The following is a 26,295-nucleotide window of genomic DNA, read 5'->3' as shown; positions in this document are numbered from 1 at the left end:
GTAGATATAGAGACATTTTTTAAAATAAAAGTGGGATTACATTAAATATCTTGATGTGTAGCCAGCTTATTCCCTTCACATCATGCCTTGGGCTACCTTCCAAATAAGAACATAAAATGTTAGTGGCTAAACAGTACCTGAGGTCTGAATGACCATAACTACAGTTCCCCAGGTTACATGAGATAGGTTCTGTAGGTTTGTTCTTAAGCTGAATTTGTAGGTAAGTTGGAATAGGTACATTTACCTATTAAATGCAACTTAGATGTTTGTCTTAATATAATATTTATTTTTACCTTTCTGTGCATATAAATACTTAAAACATTTTCAAATCAGCAGAACCTATCTTGTTTATAACCCGGGGACTGCCTATACTTGATTCACCCATTCCACCATTGATGGACAACTTGAGTCCTCATCAACTTTATAATTAGGAGCAGCACAGAATGAGACTCTACATTAGGGGGTCTTTTTTTTATTGATTTTAATTTATTGTGTTTACACAGATTCTAGTGTTGCGCCAAATGCATCACCCCGCCCCCGTATTCCTCTCAATATCTCCCTTGCCCCCCTCCCCAGAGCACCCTCCCCCCTTCCCTTCAGGTTTATCCCATCCTATCATCCCCTTTCCCTCTGTTCTCTTTTCCGCTGGTCCCTTTGATCCCTCCTCTGTCTCAATTCCATTCCTCAGTTCACATTGTTTATTGGATTCCTCAAATGAGTGAGGTCATATGATATTTTTCTTTCTCTGCCTAGCTTATTTCATTTAACATAATAGTTTCCATGCTTGTAATGCTATGAACTTCCCTCTCAGTACTTTTTTTGCTGTGTCCCATAAATTTTGAGGAGTTGTATGCTTATTATCATTCGTTTCTAGGAATTTTTTTATTTCTTCTTTGATCTCATTGTTAACCCATTCGTTATTTAATAACATGCTATTTAGTTTCCAAGTGTTTGAGTATTTTTCCGTTTTTCTGTTGTGGTTGATTTCTAGTTTCATGCCATTGTGGCCAGAGAAGATGCTTGATATAATTTCAATCTTCTTAAATTTGTTGAGACCACTTATATGCCCTAACATGTGGTCTATCCTAAAGAATGTACCATGAGCACTTGAAAAGAATGTATATTCTGCTGTTTTAGGGTGAAAGGTTCTGAAGATATCTACTAAATCAAGTTGATCTAGTGTGTCCTTTAAGTCTGCTGTTTCTTTGTTAATTTTCTTTCTTGAGGATCTATCTAGTGATGTTAGTGGGGTATTGAAATCCCATACTATTATAGTATTGCTGTTGATCTCACCCTTTATATTCATCAAAGTCTGCTCTATATATTTAGGTGCTCCTATGTTAGGTGTGTAGATATTTATAATGGTTATAGTTCCTGATGAGTTGCTCCCTTTATCATTATGTAGTGACCTTCTTTACCTCTTACTATAGCCTCTGTTTTAAAGTCCATTTTGTCTGATATAAGTATTGCTACCTTAGCTTTTATTTCATTTCCATTTGCATGAAATATTTTTTCCATCCTTTTACCTTCAGTCTATGCGCATCTTTTGTTTTAAGATGTGTCTCTTGTAAACAGCATATGTATGGGTCCTGTTTTCTTATCCACGCAGCTATCCTATGTCTTTTGATTGAATCATTTAATCCATTTACATTTAAGGTTATTATTGATATGTAGTTGTTTATTGCCATTTTATTCTTTAAAGCTGTATTCCTCTTTTTTATATTCTTTTCCCCCTTTGATCTGTTTACAACAAGCCCTTTAATATTTCTTGTAGCATTGGTTCGGTTGTACTAAATTCTTTGAGTGTTTTTTTTTTTTTGTCTGAGAAGCTTTTTATTTCTCCTTCAATTTTAAACGATAGCCTTGCTGGATCAAGTAGTCTTGGTTGTAGGCTCTTGTTCTGCATTACTTTGAATATTTCTTGCCATTCCCTTCTGGCCTCAAGTGTTTCTGTTGAGAAGTCGGATGTCATCCTTATGGGGGCTCCTTTGTAGGTGATAGCCTTTTTTCTCTAGCAGCTTTTAATATTTTCTCTTTATCACTTAGCTTTGGTATTTTAATTATGATGTGTCTTGGTCTACACATCATAATTAAATACACAAGACACTTTCTTTGAGTTTCTCTTTAATGGAATTTCCTGTGCTTCTTAAACTTGTGTGGCTTTTTCCTGCATCAATTTAAGGAAGTTTTCAGCTATGATTTGATTAAACAAAATGTCTACCCCTTGTTCTTTCTCTTTTTCTTCATGGACCCCTATGATGCAAATGTTATTTTTCTTCATGTTGTCAAAGAGCTCTCTTAAGAGTTTCCTCAGACTTTTTGAGTCTCTTTTATTTTTGCTGCTCTGCTTCCGTGCCTTCGTTTATCTTGTCCTCTAACTTGCTGATTCGATCCTCAGCTTCATCCATCCTGCTTTTAATCCTTCCACTGTGGTCTTCATTTCTGATATTGTATTTGTCATTTCTGACTGATTCTTTTTTATTATTTCAACATCCTTTTTTATACTTGCTATCTCTTTATTTAGTTGTTCATTATGATCATCTATTGTTGTTCTAAGATCTTTGAGCATCCTAACAATCATTATTTTAAACTCTGCATCTGGTAATTTGGTTATATCTGACTCATTTCTGGGGATTTCTCTTGATTCAATTGGGTTGCATTTCTCTGCCTTCCCATTTTGTCTGTGTATAAGAAGGGTGTGGCCACTGTAGTCCAATGGGTGTGGCCTCCGTGTTTCCTAGGTGTGGTCTCTCTGCCGGCCCACCACCCCCTCTGCCACTGCCTCAGGCGTTTGGGTATGGGCGTTGCCAGAGCCGGCAGCCTGCAGCTGTCACTACAGTTTCCACCTCTCCTCCACAGGGGGGGAGAGGGGAGTTGTGTTCACATGCCTGGGTCTACAAGCCTCAGCTTTCGACCCGCTGGGGGCTGCGTGCCACACCCAGGGCCACAAGCTTCGACACTGTGGGCAGGGGTGAGCCTACATTAGGGGGTCTTTGCACAGCTGTCCAATTGTTCTCTTTGAATCAATTCCACTTGTAAAAGGGTATCATTGTCATATGGCTTAGGTATATAATGCTATATGACCCTCCAGAAAAGGGGGCCAATATATGCCCCCCCACACACTAACACTAAGTCTTACCTACATTTATAAACTTTGCTAAACTGATGGCAAAAAAAATCTACTGCTTTCATTTGAAAAGTTTAAATCAGTGACTTCAACCTTTTTACACTTGGGGACCAATGAAAATAGGAGAATTATTTCATGGACTGCTAAAGCGGACATCACCCTGAGCATAAGCAAATTCGACTAAGAACATTGAGTCTATAATCTTCATACAATATCAGGTTGGTTAACTATTTCATGGACTGGCACGAAATTGCTGGTGGACTGGTCCGCAGACTGGTACGTAGTTGAAAAACACTGGTTTAAATTATTGGGAGGCTGAATATCTATCATGTGCATATGAGCACTTTCTGTTTCAATTTTCCATTAAAATGGCTTGGGCCCGTTTTCTATGACATGCCCATCTTTTCATATTATTCCCATGCTCAGGACATTAAGCCACTGAGAACTTGTAAACTTAAGTTGCAAATTAAACTTACATTGCAAATTAAAAGACAAATAACTACAGTACAACATATAAGAAATATCTTTTTAAACCAGAAACACAACAAATTTGTTAACAACATCTGTCATCAATGGGCAAGAACGGGCATGTGATCCTGCTGTTTCTGAAATGCGCTCCACTAGAAGAGCGTGAGGGTCCCCGCAACGAGGGTCCCCACAGCAACGGGCTGAGGCTGCCTGCAGCACAAAGGCCATTTCAGCCCCAATTGTGGTATCTCTCAGGACATCTCAGCCCTCCAGCTTCAAGAAGAACCCACGTGGGGTGTGCATGGGGCAGGCCACACAGTCGGTCTCCTCTCCCTCTAGTCCTGCGAACGGAAGACAGATGTAGGATGAAACCCTCCCCAAACCCAGGTGCCAACCACCAATGTGGTCATTGTCCCTCCTTCTTGGTGAACAAGAAAGCTTGCACGTGTCTGTTCATGGGCAGCAGGGTTGAAAGTTTATTCCGAAATAAAAAAGAGACAGTCAGATGTTTGGGAGCAGAGTGAGTTCACCCTCACCACTCTTCTCCATGTGCCTGGCAAGACAATAATATTCTTTCTGGTGGACTCAAAGGGGACACACAGCCTTAAACTTCCCCTTCGCATTAGAGGCTTAACCTGGGGCATCTCTCGCCACAGGCTTTGTCTCCCACCCAAGGTCAGCACAGTCAGATACATGATTAATGTCCCTGAGCAGCCGGCTCCCACTTACAGCCTTAGGGCTCCAGAACCCTCTTTCCAAATAAAGAAAGAAAAAATGTTGCCCAAAGGACTTGGCTTGCCTTAAATACCGCTATCTGACAGAAGGAAATTAATGTGTGCAGCGGCATCCGCTTCTGAGGCCGGCCAGAGTGACAAGCTCTTTGCCTCAGTAATTACAGAGAGAAGCTCAAATGAAGTTGCACAAAACCAAGCAAATTCTCCTAAGGAAAGAAGAAAAACATCTCCAGAAAACCAAGTAGGTCTTTAAGGAGCACTCTGACAAGGGGAAACGGTCCGCATTCCTCCTCCTCCTCCCACAGCCCAGATGTGCAGCCGAGAGGTTGAGACAGGGCCCCGTTTGGGACCCACAGAGAAAACTCCGACTTGTCCATGACTCATTTCCCAGCATCTGCGAGGCTGGCACGCCCCATCCCACACCAGGGCTGCTTGCTGCTGCGACAACGATGTTTGCTCATGAGAAAACAGCCGTGAGCCTGGTTTTCCCCACTTTCATGCTATTTCGTAAATGCCTGCGTCCATTTCCCAACATCTGGGGTCAGGGAGGAGGGTTGGGGGAGGTGCTGAGCTGCTCCACACTTTGGGCAGATGGAAAGGCTGCATGCTGAAGAACAGGGGCCCCACACTGAGTCTCTTTGTGAGAGGGCTATTCTTAAGACAGTCTTTGTGCCTCAAAGTCTGAACTATGGGTACTCCACAAAGAAGGCCATAGAGGGCCGACCATCCAGATGCAGTGGTTCGTGGCTCCCAGGGGAAACCCAGGGCTCCCTGCCCTGCCCAACGTGAATGGGAAGCCAAGCAAGCAGGGCCAGCTTTCCAAAAAGGGCACCAGCCCAGCTCTGAACAGTTTAATGCTCAGCTAATAAAATTTGCATGCAGTTAAATCACTAAGTAACAGCTGGATTAAAGCGTCATCAAACCAACGCTGTATTCAAAGGTCCACAGCAGAAGAATGAGCATGGAAAAGGTGTCATGTAGTTTGCACCCCCAAACAGACTGTTGGGGCTTGAAGGGCCCACCCATGTCCCCGACATCTGCAGCAGGTGGTGCTGTGCCCTGCATGGCAAGGCCTGCCAATCGACTGCTCCAGAAAGGAGCCTCCGCTGCCACAGTTATCCTACAGGCACTCGGGGGCAGGAGGAAAACCTTTTGGGTTTCTGCTAAGTCCATCTCTCCCTTTAAATGGTGATTTTAAAACTCCTTTAAAGCCCCTGTCCAGCACGGCCCCTCGGCATCTGCGACCTTCCATTATTAAAGGATTTTTCCTCTGCGACCTTCTACTATAAAAGGATTTTTCCTCGAGGTTCTCAATAAGACATTGCATCTTATTGAAAGGCAGGGTGCTCAGTCTCTCATACTGAACTGTAACCCTCGGTCCTATGTCACTGCCTGAACTGTTCACAGAAGCCTCCCCCAGGAGGGGCAATTCCCAGGAGAGAAAGCCACTCGGTCGCCACAAAGGACAGGATGAAGAAATGCATGACGTATTGCACAGCATCTTGCAGACCGGGGGGCGGGTGGGTGCAGTTAACCCTCTTCCAGGGAAAGAGAGAATCTGAGGTCAGAGCACCGTTTTTGTCCAAACACTGGGGCACAAGTGTCCTGAATGGCCCGGCCTGCAGTTGAGAGACTCGGCACAAGCCCTGGAACTGCGGGACACTGGCTGGGAAGCACTGCAGGTCCACGGTGGTTGCTAACAGATAGCAGGGACAGAGGACAGCTGGAGGGCGTGGCCGTGCAGGCAAGGCCAGAGGAACAGGAAGTCAATGCTGGGCAGATGCAAGAACGGGGCTGGGCAGCGCGATCAGCTTACACTCTTCCCAAAGGTCCAGGGCCCAAACTGGACATCTGTGCATCCTCCGAGCCCAAGTCCGCCGGCCACCCCCTCAGTGGGGACCTGGCCTGACCGAGCTTCAAGGTGTAGCCATGTGGCCCAGGCAAGTTACCTCACTTCTCTAAGACTCAAGTTTCCGTATCTGCAAAACTCCTACCCACCGGGTAACAATGGCGGGGTCCACCAGACGTTCCGCACAGCTCCCAAAATGCCAAAACCCATCGTCCACAGCAGCTTTTCCTTCTCGGGCCCGTCTCTCAAATAAAAACTGCATGTTCTTACCAACAAATTACAATCAGACCCATCTTGACTAAGGCCTGGCCATGCTTTCTAAAGTGACCGAGACAGCCTGACCTGTGGTGGCCCAGTGGATAGAGCACTGACCTGGAATGCTGAGGTCGCTGGTTCGAAACCTGGGCTTGCCTGGTCAAGGCACAAACGGGAAGGAACTATTATGAGTTGATGTTTCTCACTTCTCCCCATTTTTTTTCTCTCTCTCTCTCTCAAATGAATAAACAATGAATAAAAAAACAAAGTGACTGAGACAATGATTCTTAGAAGCCTGAGTCACACACTGGCAAGTTGTGATGGCAGAAATGTTTCAAACTCCATAAGAAAGACCCTGAGAGAGGAGGGTGTCAGGGAGGAGCCCAGGGGACAAGAGGGGTGGGCAGCCTGTGGGTGGAGTGATTAGGGTCTCCTTCCAAAGTTCTAACCTGGACCAGGGGAAACCCATGACTTCTGGCATCCTGCCAGCCCAGGTAGTGCCCACAACTCCAAAAGGAGGAGGGAAGGGAGCCGCCATAGGGCTCCCCTCAGAGAGGGCGGGCCTGGCTCCTTCCCCACCAAGTGCATCCAGCTGTGAGCAGAGCCACAGTCCCTCCCGACAGGGGCCAGCCACACCTAGCACCACCTGACTAATGAGCCTGGGCCTGGGTGTGCAGTAGGCACTCAGTGCTTGTGCAATAAAAGCAAACCAGCACTCGCCATCAGCTGAGCGTCCCTGAGAAGCTCTAAGGGTCCTCACATTCTGACCAGAGATGGGCTCCCATGACCAAGGGAGACACTGCAGCTGGATGTCAGGAAGAGGACACTCGGAACACGGCAGGCTCACCCTGGACCCGGAAAGCCCGTCGAGGCTGCTGGAAAGCCAAGCGACCCGCTGCCTACCCCACGAGACCTTCAGAAAATCAGACTTACATAAAGCTACCAGAAAAATTCTTCTCACAAGACTCACCCTTCGGCATCACAAGTAAGATGATGATGACCAAACCCCAGGTCTTTCCGGGAAAACCCACTGAGGACCCGGTCTGTTGTTACTGAACTGGAATCCTGATTCTGTCATGCAAAGACACTTGAAAGGACTTGTCTCCCCGCTTGGAGCACCCCAGAACCATAGAGGGATGGAACTCACTACCTGGAGCGCCCCAGAATTGTAGGGGGACATGTTTCCCACCTGGAACATCCTAAGACTATAGGAGACGTGTTTCCCACCTGGAGCACCCTAAAACTGTAGGGAGACATGTTTCCCACCTTGAGTACCCCAAGATTAAAGGGAGACATGTTTCCCACCTTGAGTACCCCAAGATTATAGGGAGACATGTTTCCCACCTTGAGTACCCCAAGATTGTAGGGAGATGTCTCCTACCTGCAGCACCCCAAGACTGTAGGGAGATGTGTTTCCCACCTGGGGCACCCCAAGACTGTAGGGAGACATGTTTCCCACCTTGAGTACCCCAAGACTGTAGGGAGACATGTTTCCCACCTGGAACATCCTAAGACTATAGGAGACGTGTTTCCCACCTGGAGCACCCTAAAACTGTAGGGAGACATGTTTCCCACCTTGAGTACCCCAAGATTAAAGGGAGACATGTTTCCCACCTTGAGTACCCCAAGATTATAGGGAGACATGTTTCCCACCTTGAGTACCCCAAGATTGTAGGGAGATGTCTCCTACCTGCAGCACCCCAAGACTGTAGGGAGATGTGTTTCCCACCTGGGGCACCCCAAGACTGTAGGGAGACATGTTTCCCACCTTGAGTACCCCAAGACTGTAGGGAGACATGTTTCCCACCTGGAACATCCTAAGACTATAGGAGACGTGTTTCCCACCTGGAGTACCCCAAGATTATAGGGACATGTTTCCCACCTGGAGTACCCCAAGACTGTAGGGAGACATGTTTCCCACCTTGAGTACCCCAAGACTGTAGGGAGATGTTTCCTACCTGCAGCACCCCAAGACTGTAGGGAGATGTGTTTCCCACCTGGGGTACCCCAAGGCTGTAGGGAGATGTATTTCCCACCTGGGGCACCCCAAGGCTGTAGGGGGAAGAGTCCGTCTACTCCAGCTGGTGTGAAATGCGTGGGCCGGAGGCCTGCTTTTATGTCAAAAAGACTTTTTTAAATGCTTTAAGTTGAAAAATTAGAAAAATAAATGTTAAGAGGGAAAATGTTACCTGTCTAATCTCTTATATTTCAAAGTCAGTATTTCTAATTAACAACTTGGTTTTCATTAAAAATGTCTCAGAAAATGAAGTCTGTTTCCAAAACCACAGACTTCCCCCTGTCCTCTCAGGTTCTAGCCCCAGAGAGTTTCTCCCCCTCCTAAAAAGTCTGGAGGTCCTCCTTGGCTTACTCCTTTCTACCACGCAACAGTACTATGCATTTTCTGAACAATGTGCATCTCTCAGCATGAGCAGAAAGACACTCTCATCTCACTGACCCTCATGTTCCTTCTAAATCCGAAGTGTGCGCCCGTCCGCTTATGAGCAGTCTTTCCGGTAAGTCCTCAGCAAGAATGACAGGATTTGAGGGTCTATAATTACACCCATGCCAACACACAAGGCAGTGAGTCAGTCCCTCCTTACGTTGCTTAAGAAAGCAGTCATTTTAGTGTCTAATCTCTCAATTTATGTTAAATATATATATACACACACACACAGAATAAAAATACCCCCCATACTCCCACTACCCTGAGAAAATAACCACATTGACATTTATGTCCATATATTCCAGACCAATTTTGAAGCAATCCAAATTGTTTTTAAACAAAAAGGAATCTTACTATGAACACAGCCTTGTAACTTGCCCTTACCGCTTAGCAGACACAACCAAACTCAGAGAAAGGCAAGCACCACTCCAACCAGCACGTGAGCAGCCAGGAGGGCCCTGCCGCTGGGGGCAGACCAGGAGGGCAGTGTGCCGGGCCTAAGCAGCTCGGGCGGGACCAGGTGGTGGGCCTCTTCCCTTCCAGATGGCAACACAAATGAATACAGGTGAGAGGAAGCAGGAGGGAGGAGGCCTCTGGGCTGGACCTGGGGCGGGGGTCCAGGATGGGCTGCAGATGACAGCTCAGCCCAGCCTCCATTGGAGCCGCCACTGGGGAAGGAGAGGGTCAGACTGGGAACCTGGGCTGGACCCGGGGGGGGGGGGGGGGCAGGGGTCCAGGATGGGCTGCAGGTGACAGCTCAGCCCCGCCTACATCGGAGCCACCACTGGGGAAGGAGAGGGTCAGACTGGGAACCTGGGCTGGACCTGGGGTGGGGTCCAGGATGGGCTGCAGGTGACAGCTCAGCCCCGCCTCCATTGGAGCCACCACTGGGGAAGGAGAGGGTCAGACTGGGAACCTGGGCTGGACCTGGGGGGGGTCCAGGATGGGCTGCAGGTGACAGCTCAGCCCTGCCTCCATCGGAGCCGCCACTGGGGAAGGAGAGGGTCAGACTGGGGACCTGGGCTGGACCTGGGGCGGGGTCCAGGATGGGCTGCAGGTGACAACTCAGCCCTGACTCCATCAGAGCCACCACCGGGGAAGGAGAGGGTCAGACTGGGAACCTGGGCTGGACCTGGGGCGGGGTCCAGGATGGGCTGCAGGTGAGAGCTCAGCCCCGCCTCCATTGGAGCCGCCACTGGGGAAGGAGAGGGTCAGACTGGGGACCTGGGCTGGACCTGGGGCGGGGTCCAGGGTGGGCTGCAGGTGACAGCTCAGCCCCGCCTCCATCACAGCTGCCACTGGGGAAGGAGAGGGTCAGACTGGGGACCTGGGCTGGACCTGGGGTGGGGTCCAGGATGGGCTGCAGGTGACAGCTCAGCCCAGCCTCCATCGGAGCCGCCACTGGGGAGGGAGAGGGTCAGACTGGGAACCTGGGCTGGACCTGGGGCAGGGTCCAGGGTGGGCTGCAGGTGACAGTTCAGCCCTGCCTCCATCGGAGCCGCCACTGGGGAAGGAGAGGGTCAGACTGGGAACCTGGGCTGGACCTGGGGCGGGGTCCAGGATGGGCTGCAGGTGACAGCTCAGCCCCGCCTCCATCACAGCTGCCACTGGGGAAGGAGAGGGTCAGACTGGGGACCTGGGCTGGACCTGGGGTGGGGTCCAGGATGGGCTGCAGGTGACAGCTCAGCCCAGCCTCCATCGGAGCCGCCACTGGGGAAGGAGAGGGTCAGACTGGGACCCTGGGGACGGCACCTCGCTGAGCCAGGAGCTGGGTTGTTATTGTGGTTTCATTTATTTTGTGGGGATTTTCTGGCAAAATGTAGCTGACAGCATCCTCACAAGAATCACACAGATAAAAGGAATTGAACACACTGATCGTTCATGGAATATTCTTGCCACGGATGGACTAACCCAGCATTTACGAGCTCTTAATTTTAACTCTTTTGTTCATACAATATCAATGTGCTCTTTTTACTGGATAAAAAAAAACAACGGTGGTTTCCTCCATAATATAACTTTCCCCTCCCCTGAAGCAGAAGGCGGGCCCTCCCTGGGGAGTCCTAAGGTGCTCTTAACAGGTGCTCTGTGTAGTCCAGACAGCAGCTGCGTCCCAGCCCCAACCCTGCCGACCCAATGTCATAGCTTTCAGTTTATTGATTGATTTTTTGATTGGGAAAACATTTTCACTTTCACAGTTGATCATGGGGCACAGTTCCTACTCGCTGCCTTACGCACAGATGTCACAGATGTTGATGAAAGGATCTGTGAGCAGTCTTTCCTTTTTGTTCCCTGGCTGTGTGGGCCCTGACCTGGGCAGAGAGACTGGAGCCAGCAAAGTTCCCAGTCTAGCACAATCCTTCCCCAGGAGCAGGGCTGGATTCCATCACCACCAGTGAGAGTTACACCAAATTTACCCGAAGCTTAGAGAATAATAAGCAGAGGCCTTGGCTGGTGAGGGAACAAGAAACAGGTCAGGGAGAGAAGATATGAAGCTATAACTGGAGTCCCAAAAGGTGGGGTCTGTTTAGAATAGAGTCCAAGTAGCCACTGTGCTGAGGAAGGAGCCCGGCGGGTCTATGACCCCCAATGCCAGAAGAAGCTGCCAGGGGACGTCTCAGGAAGTAAGAGTCTCTGGCAGGGTCTGGACCTGCGGCAGGAGCAGGATGGATGGTCCTTGGTCCCAGATAGCTGTGGGGGCTGGAGTGGCTTCCAGAGGCTGGGATGGGCTGGAGATGGTGAACAGTGTTTACTGTTCCTTCAGGTAGCATTCCGTGAGTCCGAAGAAGCTACCATCAGGGTTTCTCCTCTGCTACCAATTGGGGTCAAGTGAGAATGAGATGAAGGAGGAGGAGCACCTGGCCTTGGTGCTGGCCCTGGGGACACCACCAGCAGGGCTGATGGTGAGCCTTTCCCACAGGAACATGGTGGGTCACAGCAGAGGTGGGAGGTGGGAGGCAGGCTGGCCCTAGGAGAGGAGGGGGAAAGCCCCAGGGTGCCCGGGGAGGGGTGGGACCATCTTCTGGCCCTCTCATACGCCATTTCTTATTCCCTCCTGGGGCCTGGGCCTTTAGATGTGTGAGCCCAGATGCGCTGGGCTCATTTCTTACTAACTCAGTGTCCAAGTGGCTAGCTGGTACCAAGTGCCAAGCACCAGGCAGCCACTGGACCCGCTCTGCCTCTGACTAGTTGGTCACCTCAGAGAAGTCACAAAACTCTGCTTAGTAAGAAAGTCACAAAACTTTCCTTTATAATAAGGAAAAGCACTCTGGTTCTTGCCCAAAGAAGTAATGGGGAAGTATTTTGCAAGAAATAAGATTTTTCTTATATTTCAGATGGTGCCTGCAATTCCAACTGCTTGTGATCCACCGCACAGCATGAGCCGACAGTCGGCACCGTCCCCATAGCTCACGCCAGGCCTTCCCTGTCACTAACATTCAAGCCCCTGAGCGACCCTAGCACCCCGTCGTACTGCCTGGTGACTGAAAGGTCAGAAACTTTTAGTTTTACAAAACCTTTAAAACTGACCCTCCGGAGATTGGGCTGTGTAGATCCACACCTAACAGGAGCCCCTCCTGAGCTGTCTGGAGCACGGATGCTCAGGGTCCCGGGCACCAGCTGGCATCATACACACTGGCGTCGGAAGGCAGGACATCTCCTCTTCAATAAGCGGCGATGGGGAAGATGATTGCTTTTTTAATTTTTATACACACACATATCTGTGTTTTTAAGAGAAAACCAACCCATCTAGTGTAGAGGTCAGGAAACAGGCTCTGACTAAGACCGAGACCTTGCCTTTAGCTGCCTGGTGACAGCAGGAGAGAGAGAAGGCTGATGCTTTTAGTACACTTGTCTCGTGTTCAGCGGCCTGGGGTTCAGAGAGCCTCGGACTCCTTCACCCGATGGACAGGATTCTACACTTCATCTTTTTAACCAGCATCCAGTTCTGTCCATCAAGGTCCCTTTGATTCACGATTTTGTCATCCTATGTACCCTTCTCTGCTTGGGTCATTGCCAAAGACAGCTGACATTTGAGAGGACATGTCATTCTGACTGTCAGGACTGCTCGGTGTGAGCCTCGAAACACCCCCACTCATAGCGCACTACAATTCTTCATTTTGACAGATGTAAAACCGTCAGGCTAAGAATTTCTTGACACACCAAATTACCTAATGAATTAAAATGTAACCAGTATTGTAAACACGGAGAGTTCCTCCGCTTGCAGTCAGAAAGGGAAGCGAGGACCTTGTGTCTACCCTTGGAACTCAAAATCTGACTGGAGACACAGATCACACGGAGGAAAGGGACTAAAACCACCTTCAAGCAGAAGTGAGTGTGGGTCCGGGTTCCCACTGACGCACAGTTCGTGAACTCTCGCCCACTTCCTAGTATTTATGAGATGCCGGCCTGACCGAGGGCGAAAACTCCGCCCCACTGACACTGGGCACTCACCCAAAGCTGGCTGAGCTTTCTTCGGGGCACGAGCTTCCTGGTGGAGAGGAAGATGGCAGCTCTGTCCAAAGGCTCTCCCACACTCGTGACACGGATACGGCTGCTCCCAATGAGGATTCTCTGATGCACAGAGAGGCCTGGCTCCCCCTGAAGCCTGAACCACACTCGCCACGTTTGAAGGATTTCTCTCCAGTGCGGAGGCTCTGATTGAGCTCAGTGGAAGGTCTTCCCACTTTCTCAGCATTCGTAGGGTTTCTCACCACTCTGGAGCCTCAGTGGGATCCGTCGTATGCAGGGGGACCTCTGGCTAAATCCGTTCCCATGTTCATCGCCCAGGAAAGGTTCCCCTGGTGTGGATCCTCTGGGGCACGACAAGGGCTAAGGCTTCTCCACACTCCTGACGCCGAAAGGGCTTCTCTCCTATGTAGTTTTGTTTGGTTTTGTCTTTTGCCGACTTTCCTCCTCAAGGGCACTCTGTCTCGGAGGGCAGCCCACTTGGGGCCTGCCTGGCTCCCCCGCTGCCCCTCGGCGCTCCCCTCCCTCCCAGGGCTTCCAGAAACCTGGCTGCCAGAGGGGCACCCTGCCGACACCTTTCAGGGGCTGTAACTGCTGCTCTGACTTCTGACACCGGCCCCTTCTTCTTTTCCCTGTGGGTTCTCAAATATGAAATACTTTGTGAGGCTGGATTAAAGCAGTTCTCAAATCCTCTACCTTTCTGGCTTCTCTGGGGAGAGTCCTGCAGCCTTGATTTCTGCTGGTTTTAGGCTTTTGGCCCTTGTACTCAACATGCCCCTGGCAGAACTTCACTGATGAATTTCCAAAGTATCATCCCAATTTCTGCGTCCTCTGGTCCTGCATCCTTGGGGATTCGTTATTCTGAAGTTCTCTGGAGGTGATTCTGTGGCTCTGTTTCTCTTGATACTTCCTGCTTTGGAACCAACTTCTCAATCTCAGATTTGGCCTCATAATCAGAACTCCAGGCCATTACGGCCTGACAGACCCAGCGGTGGCATGGTGGGGACCCCAGGGTGGTCCACAACCCACAGCACCCAGGGGATACTGAACCTTTTAGTTTAAATCAGCAGTAAACAAATAATGAGTTGCCATTTAAGTGATTAAAAAATAGCTCACTCTTGGCCCTGAGCAGGTGGCTCGGTGGATAGAGCATCATCCCGGAGCATCAAGATCGGGGGTTTGATCCCCGGTCAGGGCACACAGGAGAAGCAACCACTGACTGACTGCATAGCTAAGTGCAGTAACTAAGTGCAGTAACTAAGTGCAGTAACTAAGTGCAGTAACTAAGTGGAGCAATGAGTTGATGCTTCTCGCTCTCTCTCAAATCAATGAAAAGAATTTTTTTTTAATAGCTCACTCTCAACAGCAGAAAGATATTTTTCCTAGTAAGACAGAAACCTTGCCTCAAATCACTTTCCCAGAGAAGGGACAAGGTCTGGGAGAAAGGGCCTGTTCTCCCAAATGTGTCAGAGCCAAAGAGTTTGAACAAATATATCTGCCACAGGTGCTACCTCTCCAACCTCCACTCCCCCACATCAAAAATAAAGAGCCAGGAAAGAGAAAGGCATGAGGGCTCTTTTCCTAAGGTACCCACTCAGGCATCAGGTGTGATGCTGCAGACATCAGTTAGTGACTGCTGGGGACACTCAGGGCAGCACGGTGGGAGCCTGGTGTGATCCCCCGGGGCAACCTTCTGCTGGGGAAAAGTAGGGAGGGACACGTGTGTTTTCCCTCTTCGCACACATTCCATCTGCACTTAACGCTGAGTCAGAGGACAGACAATACTGGGCCGCAGCAGCTGAGCGCCAGGCTGACCCTTCGCCCCAGAGGCTGCTGAAGGGCTTCTGCGGAAGCACTGCATTCCTCCCTCGGATAGAGGGCCCGGCCTGCCGGCTCTGACCAGAGACTTCCAGGAAGCCATGGGCTAAGACTCCTTTGAGTTCAGAAATTAAGATGTAGGCTTTTTGTTTCCTACAGGGGCTTTGCCAAACTAACGGTCACATCTCCAAGAGGACAGATGAGCCTGGAGGAGGCGTGTGAGAAGGGGGCGCAGCCACTTTCTTGGTGGGAACAATTAAGACTCTGGAATGGGGCGGCTGACGACTGCCTGGTCCAGGCGGCATTGCCCAACCTTGTCTCTCAGATTTGTCCACCTCCTTCCACTCTCGCAGCCACCATGAGTCTGAGTCTTTGTCCTCCTGGCCCCCAGACTGGTCTGCCTCTGGACCCTGCCCCTCTAATCAAGGCCACTCAAGAATGTAATGTTGAATCTTCCTACAATTTCCACCTATGACCTCTCGCCTCCATTCTCTCGCTTCTCACCGTTGGAATTCCCGTGAGAAAGCTATCATTATACCTCTGTCTCCTCCAAACCTCTTTTATACTTTCTATTTCTTTGTATCTCTCGGTATATTTAAAATCTACCTTCTAGTTAGTTGACCAATTTTCCCTTCAGCTATTTCTAATCAGCTACTTAATTCATTCACTGAGTTTTTCATTGAAATCCTGTGTTCTTCATTTCTGGAAATACTATTTTGTTCTTTTTTCACATTGATTCAGTCATTCTTTATTGTTTCTTTTCCTGCTCTTGTTTTTACTTTTGTCTTTTACGTTAAATCATTAAACTTTGTTAGTTGACATTCTGCATACTCTGCAGGTCTGATTCTGCTGTCTGTTGTTTCTCTTGGCAAATATGATGTTTTATTTCCTTGCGTTCTTTGTGTATTTTTCCCTCTGAGTTCATGTTTCTTGAAACTTTATATAGAATTCTTTGGGACCTGAATTGAAAGAGATGACTGGATTTGATTTTGACTGGCATATCATTCCGTTGATGGATGTTACAAACTACTGATCCAGAACTACTTAATGTATATTTAAGGACTGAGATTTTTTTGATCATGGATGTGGTGTGGATTCAAGTAGCAAACTCACAAGAGAGACAGATTTTGGTTTCAAATATTCAGCACCAAGTGGCGCCAGCAATTGTCCTTGCTAACTTCTTTTATAAAGTGGATTTACTTGTCTTTTCCCTTAAACTATAGAGCAGGGGTCCCCAAACTTTTTACACAGGGGGCCAGTTCACTGTCCCTCAGACCGTTGGAGGGCTAGACTATAAAAAAAAAACTATGAACAAATCACTATGCACCCTGCACATATCTTATTTTAAAGTAAAAAAACAAAACAAGAACAAATACAATATTTAAAATAAAGAACAAGTAAATTTAAATCAACAAACTGATCTGTATTTCAATGGGAACTATGCTCCTCTCACTGACCACCAATGAAAGAGGTGCCCCTTCCAGAAGTGCAGCGGGGGCTGGATAAATGGCCTCAGGGGGCTGCATGCGACCCGCAGGCCATAGTTTGGGGACCCCTGTTATAGAGTATAGCTTTGGGGCTACTAGCTTACAAAGCCCATCAGTGGAAATAGGGTTTTTGCCTCAATGCTAAATGGCCACAGAGACCCTTATTTTTTAAACTTGGAATTATTTTGTGCAAGTTTGTCTCTTTCTTTGCTGTCAGTTTTAAATTTCTGCTTATAGCACCCATGTCCTTATCTGGCATAATTGCTAAACACTCTGTAAAGCCAGAAGCCACGGCCAGGGCCACCATCAAAGCAGCCAGTCCCATGCAGGTTCGCATTGGATTCGGACAGTCGGTAAAGAAACAACGGAGCCACAAACTGGTGGGCCATAGTCTTTAATCCTAGCTTGCACCCGGCGGGCAAGTAAAAACACACACTGGGCTCCAAAACCCAATCACATTCAGTGCTCACAAAGCCACTGAATTATCCGAGTTTCCTAGAATGAAAGGTTTCTAGCTCACCAGCCTTATTCTCCTCAGTTTCCCATCTCCTTCCTTATCCCAGATACAAACTGTACAAACTGTACAAACTGGCATCTCACTCAGCATTCCGCCACCTTGGCTGCTTCTCCTGGCCTCCTCCACGTGGCCTCCTTCCGCTGCTGGCTCTACTCTCTCTTCTGAAGATAATCTCAGGAACCCAAGAGCCCAAACTCCCGTTTTGCCCCCACTTTATACTGTAGCTTCACAACCTCTAATCCAATATACAAAGTAGGGAAGTCTCTAATACAGAGTCACTTCTCTGAGGCATGATTGGATTGTACCACCCCACATCAAAAAGGGTGGGAAAGGCTTAATTACAAAACCAAGCCCCAGGCTACAAGGATTCTCAACACCTGGGCGATGGCCTCACGTGGGCACCGCCATCCTCAACAAAGTGAGCATAATACATTTTATCTGCCCAACACTCTCAAATATTCATTAAGCTAATGAATAAATTAATAAACAAAAAAGAACTACATTCATGAAAATTAACTATAGGCAAGTATAACTAGTCTGTGAAGGGCTTAGGAGCTCTGACACGCTGAGAGCACTACTGTGTGTGCTCACTAGAACTAACCGGGCTTCTGTGACAGCCCTTCAGGGGCTATCGCCTGGTTCTGCCTAAACCACAGCTGATTTCCCAGAAAGGGCAGTGTTACTATGTCATTGTTCTTATTTAGCTCTCACCCTCCCTCTCCTGCTCCGCAAACACATTTTCTAGTACCACTGAAACCAGAAACCATGATTCCTACTTCTAAATTTGTCTGAAATATTTTGAAGAAAATGGTCCCCATTCCTCAATCTCACCTAAAACAGAGGTTCCCAAATCTATCCCCTTCCCAGAGATCCTGGTTCAGCAGGTGTAAGGGGAGCCTGGCTTTACAGAGACTGGCCGTCATCCTCCAGGTTTATGATCCACAGGCCCTGTTGACTACACACAGAAAGGGCTCTTTTCACATTATGCTGATGGGAGTAATCCTGGAAGGATGCAGTAACAGCACCATCCTCAGGGTCATCTTATCATCAACTCAGAGCCAGACTTGACCCCTGACAAATTCCTCAGACTTTTCATTTTCTTCAGGAAATCACTTCAGAGAATCAGTGCATTAAAGGAACACCACCACAACTGGAACAGCTCGACCTCAGGAGGAGCCTCGCCAGTGCTGGTGGCAATGATGCAGGTGGAGAATGAGCTGCGTCTCCATATTGCAGGGGCAGGAGATCCTTAGCAGTTTTCTAAAAGTCAAATTCATTAAGTTATTGAAACGTGCTGTTTGTTTGCATTTAGGAGTAGTAATATGTAAGGATATAATTCATCTGCTAAAAATGCTCTCAAACTCAAAATAGCAGTTTGGATGAGCCCATACAACCCATAATTCTAAACCCTAAGGTGGAGTCGCTGGCTACACAGGGATTCTTCTTCACTCCATTAATCATCTCATACAAACAACACGCTCAGGGCCCCACTACCAGTGTTGGTGTCCTTTCTCCAAACTGCAAACCACTAACCCCACCCACCTGCTAACACATATGTACTGAGATGTTCTGCAGCCTCACTGTTGCATTTCTGGTTTCTCTCTTCCCACCCACTATGTAAACTGCTGTGACTTTTAAGGTACCATCACTTCCTACCCCCTGGGGTGTGGTCCAGGGTCAGCAGCAGCAGCAGCAGCTTCTCCTGGAAGCCAGTGAGATATGCAAATCGCAGCCCCACCCCAGACATCCTGGGGCAGACATCTGTTTTAACAAGCCCTCCAAGTGATTCTTAGGTAGGTTCAAGTTGAGAGGCACGGATGCTTTCTTTACCCAGCAAACATCTCAATCTTAAAACCTGTTAGATGCTGCTCTTTCTTACCTCACCCGTCTTCCTTAAATTCTATCAATAAATGTTTTCTAGATCTCCTACCTCAGTGAATAATTACTTCCCTGACCATCTCAGGCATTCCTCTCTAGATAAATTTAAAAGAAGTTGGCAAAAAAGGGGGAAAAAAAAGCTTTCCAACTATCCCAATATTTATCTACTCAAAGTCCTTGATTTGTACTCTTTTGTTGCAGCCTACACTTTCCAGTTCAGCTCTAACAAGAAATTGTCTCAAAGGGAAAGAAAACACAGTTATGTACGTGGTTTTGGTTCCCTGATGCCGTTCAGTCCCGGGCATCACAATCACTTTGGGAATATCACCCACTACCGAGGATGGAAGTTCAGGCTGTAACTGCCCTGTCAGCCAGAGCCCATACGAACATTTCCTAATCCTCTCAAACTAAACAACACAGAGGATGGCAAGATGACATGTGTGTTCAGGGTATTTTCCAGATGGAAGAAAACTTAGCAGTATCAAATAAAACAAGAACACACATTACCAGAGGGATTTCTCCACGATTTTGGTCCTGAAAACCTCCTCTTGGTCCAGGTTCACGGTGCAGTAGCAGTCCCGCATCTTGTTTGGCCCTGGGTAAGTGGGAAGATTTTTGGCTTCACCTAAAAAGCAAGTGTAAAAATATCATCGACTTAGCATGGAAGTATTTAGTCCCCTTGATGATCACGGATGCGTTTCCAAATGATGGATTTATTTCAGAGCAATGCACCTGCTTCCACTTGTGTACATTCATTAGTCTTCCGAAGGGCTTCGTTTTCTTGCAACCACAAGTCAAAACATTGATGAAAATACCACTTGTACTGTTAAAAAATGCAAGGTAGCACACGCTCGTTAACCTCTAAAACAAACTGATAAAAGTAAGAATCCATCAGCCTGGGAATTAAGGATTATTTGTTTTGTTTTACTCACATTAGTCCTTTTAATTTTTTAACGTTTAAATTATGGTAAGATATATATAAATTAAAATGAATCATCTTAATCACCCTTAAGAGTACAGTTTTAGTAGCACTGAGTATATTCACACTGTTGTGCAACCAATCTCTAGAACTTTTTTCATCTTGCAAAACAAAACTCTGTACCCATTAAACAACAACTCCCCGTTTCCTCCTCCCCCCCTCCCTTGGCAACCATCCTTCTACTTTCTGTTTCTCTGAATTTGACTACTTTAGAAACCTCATAGAAGTAGAATCATACAGTGTCTTTCCTGTCTCTGACTTACTTTACTTAGAGTAATGTCCTCAAGGTTCACCAATGCTATAGCATGTGCCAGAATCTCCTTTTCAAGGCGAAATGATATTCCATTGTATGTATGTACCATATTTTCCTTAACCATTCAACCCCAGGTCCCTTTTTATTTTGAATTTAATTTGATAATATTAGGTCCAAGCTGGGGAAATACTTAAGGGGAAGGACCCATGAACTACAGCTGTTTAAAACACAGATTAGCCAGCTAGGGAAAATACAAGAAGGAGAAAGCTGCTCTAGGTTAGGTTGAGTGTCTCCCTCCCACAAGCCCTTTCCTCCCCACAGGGCCCTATGAGCATCGAAGCACATTGGAGAAAAGGGAAACATCTTCCAGAAAGCCAGCTTGCCTGGCCAGCCCTGCAGAAAATGCCCATGATGTCACAACTGCCTGTTTGACCCTGGGTCTGTCTAGAGATCATTATCAAAACCACAATGGCTGGCATCCTCTGCTAGAAGCTCGGAGCAAGCATGAGGGCTTGTCCAAACAGCTCTGTTTACTTGTGAACTGAGAGCGAACAAGAATGAATGAGAGGTGGCTTTCAACCTGGACAGCTGATGCCCACGTGAAGTCCACTACATGGAAGAAATGCCTCGAACATGCTATCACCACCCAGAGTCTTCCTAGTCACCAAGTCATTTTGGTTTTAAAGAATCCTGGCCCTGGGCATCCACAGGCACCAGAACCAGTGCTAGAAAGAGAGGACAGGTCTGAGCACCCAGCACCATGACAACAACAAGCCAAGAACATCTCAATAATGCCTGTTAATACCACTCACGAACAACCTATCTCACTCTTGTTAAAACTGAAAAAACAAAAACAAAACAACAACAACAAAAAACCCAGAAACCAAACCAAAACCAAGTAGAAGTTCCTCCAAACTCTATCTTCAGAGCTCAGTGCAGACCACTCTTCATCAAACCCACCCAGGGCCACCATACCTTCTTTTGTACAACCCCAACAAAACGTGCATTGTAACCCACGTGGGCAATCCATTTATCTGAAAAGATATCCATTTGTACACCGGCATGCCAGAATCTCCAAAGGGCAGAGATTAATTCCATTTGTTTGAAGCTTTTCTTTTTTAACTTTTCATTAATACTATTACTTGAGACCAAGTAAGGCAGCAAGTTAACAGAAGTTACTCAATAACTGATTGGATGTTTTCAGAGCCAATAAATCTTTTTTCTGATGCACCAAGGTGTTTTTTTAGGATTTCCACTAGTACCAGTAGTAATCTGTGCATGTGGTCATTTTCTGCACATGGCCAAAACATGACACCTGCTTCTCTGGGCCTCAGTTTGCCCAACTGTAAGAAAAATAAAAGAGCTTTTCAAGGCTCCCTTGGCTTTGAAACTCTTCTAATTCAAAAGATCCAGAAATTTTTCTTTTTCATCAAAGAATCATCAATGGCTATCAGTTGCTGAAGAAAAATAACATAAATGTCTTCTTATGGCCACTGTTATTCTTAAGACACCTCAACATTATAATGCTCCCAGAACATGCCATTTGTGCATGAGTTGAGCAAATGAAAACATGGCCAATCTGGTAAGAGGCATTTGAGTCTGAGCCAAGCTTCAAGTCAGTTGTTAAATGTCAAAAGACAGATTCTCTGAAGGCTTCTAGCAGATGTGAAAGGTCGTATGTGCACATGCATATGCATGCAGAGTAGGCGATGAACCGGTGACAGGAAACCGTGAGATATAACTCTATGGGCTTCTCCAGACAAGGAGGGGAGCGGATACCACAAGCAGCAGTCACAGGTTTCCTGGTGACGGTTCCTTCCACTGAGCGGACCTGAATGGGCAGCCACAGCACATACACCGAGCCTGAAATGAGGCCTGTCAGCCTTCCAGTTCTGTTTCTGGAACTGATCATAACTAGCCTGACTTGACTGACTTTCCAGCTGTCATCTTTATGATGCGAATGAGGGCTCACCATATTTCCCTTTGAAAATTATTTTTTGCAACAAATGGGATATTTAGCTGCAAGCCCTGTGTTTCCTAAAAAGAAAAAGATATTTCAGAAAATACTTTATTGAAAGTCTAAAGGAGATGGTTGAGGGAACTAGAGAACTGGGATTTTGCTACTGTTTATTCTCCAAAGAACCTCAGAACACAAGCGACAATAGCTGACACTTTTCGTCACGGTGGGGACTGTCAGGATAAAAGAGAAAGAGCCTCCTCTGAATAACAGTTGCTTTAAAATGTGAAAATACTGAATTATCTTGTTCTGGTATGAATGCAGTCTGATCCACATTCCTCCCACCCTACAGGCCCCCAATCTGGACTGTTATAGAAACATCCTGGTTGCTATGACAATGGCACACCAGGGAGCCAGCTGGTCGACCTGCTCCAACATTAATAAACCACTCAGACAAGGAGGTTTGGGAGCAGTGGCCAGAACCCCACCCTGGGCCATGTAATCTACCACGGTCCGGTCCGTATAGTTGGGGACCCCACCAAAAAGGGCCGAGAGCGATGAGTTACTCCCAAGTCTCTGCTTGGAGCCCCACAGCAGAGCGAGGGTGGATGTCCCAGTTATCAGGGTTGTTTCATTTCAACCACACTCAAAACAGATTTGCTTCTTCCATATTGATTATTTATGCCAAAGGCTAGAGGTTGCTTCCCTTCCATTTTGTGTGTCTCAAAGAAAAAGCATTCTTTTTCCCAGCAAGTAAAGACGTTTACATAAGAATGTAAAGCTGGCCCCCCTATACAGTACATGCTGAGTTATTTGCTGAAAGAATAGATGCATAAATGACTATAAGATAAAAAGAGAAGTCAACCCTGGTTTCACTCTAAGAAGCAGATAAGTAATCATTTTCATATGACTCCTCCCATTACCCACATCTGTAAAAATTATTATTCACCAACCAGAACTGTCGATCGGTAGATTTGAAAAAGACAGAAAATTTGGGATGTGATATCATCTCTGAGCACCTAATTTACCAACAGAAGTAAAAGGCAGCACTTAAGAAACAGTGACATAGCGCTGACACAGCAAAGCCTGACTTCTAATTACAGGAATCAGGCAATGGGTAAGAAAAACAAAGATTAGGGTCTGAAAGCCGTCAGTGAACACAGCCAGAAAAACTCAAACCCACGGGTAGCTGAGTCTCTGGCTTGACCTGGAGAGAGGGAAGGGCCACGTGTCTGCCCGTGCCTCACTGGAGGGACTGTGAGAGGTCTCAGTGACACTGATAATTCAGCCCCAATAAAGAAACCCCCTGTCTGTCTGAAGGCTAGCTTCCCTGGAGGGCACTCAGGAACAATGCCCTCTATGCCTGGAGACGGGATATCAGACACCAGGCACCCTAAGAGTAAATAACTAGGCTCAAACTCAGGTCACCTCTAAGGGAGGTCCGATCTTGTTTGCTGCCCTCCAGCACCTAGCACGAAAGAAAAGAATGGAGGAGGGAATGAAAGCATTGAGAGGGAAGGGTGAGGGATCAGGCAACTGACAGAGCACCATCCTTCCAGATGTGAGCCTGGGGCCAACACAACAGAACCACCTGGGAGCAGACTTCCCAGATGTGTTTCACTCTAACGGAAGTCCATGCACCTGTGGCACTTTGTTCTTTCCTACTTGAGTATGGTTTTCAACTCAACTACAAATCAACCTCACTAAATAATACACAAACAGGTGCCTGAGCCCAGAGCGCTAGTCCCCTAGGCACAATCTCCTCCCAGCCCCAGGGGCGTCCAGGCAGAGAAGCAGACGTGCAGAAGAATGACTGTTCCTAATGCTCCCCATCTTTATGCAGGCCTCCGGTCATTCTGACTTAAGAGCACACAAATGGGTCTATAAATTCTAGTAGCCAATATAGCTTATTATAACAAAATAGAAGTCTATTTCCCCAAAGAGATCAGTTTCATGATTAAAAACTCTATTTCCTTGAATATATTTTTGGCTTCCTTGCTATTTTAGCACTTGATATTAAATAGAACAAAACTCTATAAAACCAGATGAGACTGGGTTTCTAAATCAAGTCATAAACAGCCTCCTCTACTGCATACTGATTTAGAAGTCTGGAAAACTCCATCCTGAGCTGCCTGGCTGCCCGCAGGACATCACCAACCACCACCACAAACAGCAGACATCTGCTCTTGGAAGGAGCATGGTACAGGAACAGTGAATTATATCCATTTCAAATTTCCTACAATTTCCAAAATAAATAAATAAGTAACACATTATAAAAATTTTTTTAAAACACACAAATATACAATAAAGCTGTTAAACTGGAAATTAAAAGTTTAGAGTATAGTAAAAGGGAGGAAAAGTACATCTATCCAAATCCGACATGTGTGACTTGGTGGTCCATTGAGCGCTGAGTTTCCTAGTAGCTATGGTACAAATGGAAGTACAATGGGACATGTAATCCTCATAATTAATTTAAAAATTAATCACACCAATTCTCCAGGAAGAAACACCTTTCTACAGCAACTCCATTGCTGGGAGCCCTACAGTGGGCACTAGAGGATGGACCGGGCATGTACAAGATGCAGGAACGTGCTCCACACGCCTACTTCTTGTTCTGTCCACCAGGAGAAGTGGCTTCACGTATGAATTATGCAGCCTGTGAGAACAGTTCTCAGCAGAGGAGGTGGGAGCTAACCAAGGAGGAACCATTCTCTGCTGTCCCATTTGGTTCAAGGCTAGAACTCCGCACATTCTGGACAAAGTCCGACTGGCATTTCCACCTTGACTCTTCATCTCACAGCCATGCTTGATCCCATCTGCCCCCTGTCTCAGCTCTTCAAGGCTGGTCTGTCCGTCAAGATGCAGACTGTCCCTATAAGTTCCCAGCTCCTCCCACAAGGGGCATCTGGGGTCACCTGGAATAATGGGCCTTTATAAAATGTAGAGCTGGCATCCACCCCCCTGGTTCCCTGGGGCCCTATGCAGCTTTGCAACTGCTGCCTTGAACACCCTGATCTTGCGCACCCCCAGCAGCGTCTTCTCCCTCTCCTCCCTCCTCTCTTCTCCACTCTCCACTCTGGGCTGTCCAGTAATGTCACTTCTGCAAATGTTCCTTGAAGAGCCATGTGTCAGGACAGTCATTAAAATTTGGTAAAGCACCTTAAATGTCTCTCTGCTTTCACAAAATGACAGGAGTGGGGATGGGGCAAAGAGACACCAGAAGTCTAAAGAAAAGTGCATTTTAGGATCCCAGACCAGAAACAAGAGCCTGACACTAAGAATGGCAGATGGAAAATCATCCTCTGCACCCCAGCCTGATGCTCTATCCACTGCACCACCGCCTGGACCAGAAAATCATCCAATTCTCCATTTTCAGATTAATTTTAGAGGCAAAAGCACATCCCCAGAATTATTTAGATCTTTGGTTTTGAATTAAATTCAGTCTATTCAGTATCTACAAACACACAAGACATTAGCTAACTTTGCTCCTTCACTTAAAATCTGGTATTTTCCCACTGGGGAGAAAAATGCATGCTCTATTCTCTTATGCTTTTCCAATTAGGCTAGGAATGAAAATAGTGTTCTTGACAATAACTCATTCCTGAAATAATAACTGTAAAATTAAGTCAAGAAAAGGAAAAAAGGAAACCATTAGTTTCCTTTTAATTTGTAAAATGTCATGTTGTATGGGTATTTTTGATTCCTTGGAAACTAAAACTGCATCTCTGCTTATAAAATATTTTTTCATCTAAAGCTGTATTTTCTATCTAATGACTATTAAAACCAGGAAAGAGCAAGCAGGCCCTCAAGAATGCTGGCACTTATTACTAAGGTGAGCATATTTATAGAAACTTCTGGAAGAGTGAGGACCCCTGGAAACTACAAACTCTCCCCAGAGCAAGACTCACAGGCAAGGAGGCCACCTCCACATGGACCCGTGCGCCTGGACGGTAAAAAGAGGTGCGGGTAAGGTAGTCCGCGGGATGCCGCCAGGGCTGTGGAGAACGTCAGACTGAGAATGCTCTTCAGTTGGCGCTCCCCGCCGCCGGAGGACTGATCATGTGAC

At 46.9% G+C, this 26,295-nt stretch overlaps 1 protein-coding gene across 1 annotated transcript in view; it reads right to left on the bottom strand.

Moving 5' to 3' along the window:
* Positions 1-26,295, bottom strand: part of RASA3 (RAS p21 protein activator 3) — a 134,588-nt gene that overhangs the window by 70,596 nt on the left and 37,697 nt on the right. The window contains exon 2 of the mRNA XM_066235808.1: positions 19,548-19,665. Within this exon, the coding sequence (XP_066091905.1) occupies positions 19,548-19,665 (118 nt within the window). The remainder of the gene's footprint in view (positions 1-19,547; positions 19,666-26,295) is intronic.

This window comes from Saccopteryx bilineata, chromosome 6 (genome assembly GCF_036850765.1).
Source record: "Saccopteryx bilineata isolate mSacBil1 chromosome 6, mSacBil1_pri_phased_curated, whole genome shotgun sequence".
In the NCBI taxonomy this organism is placed as follows: Eukaryota; Metazoa; Chordata; class Mammalia; order Chiroptera; family Emballonuridae; genus Saccopteryx; species Saccopteryx bilineata.
The sequence above is the reverse complement of the archived record's forward strand: the minus strand, read 5'-3'. Positions and strand labels throughout refer to the sequence as shown.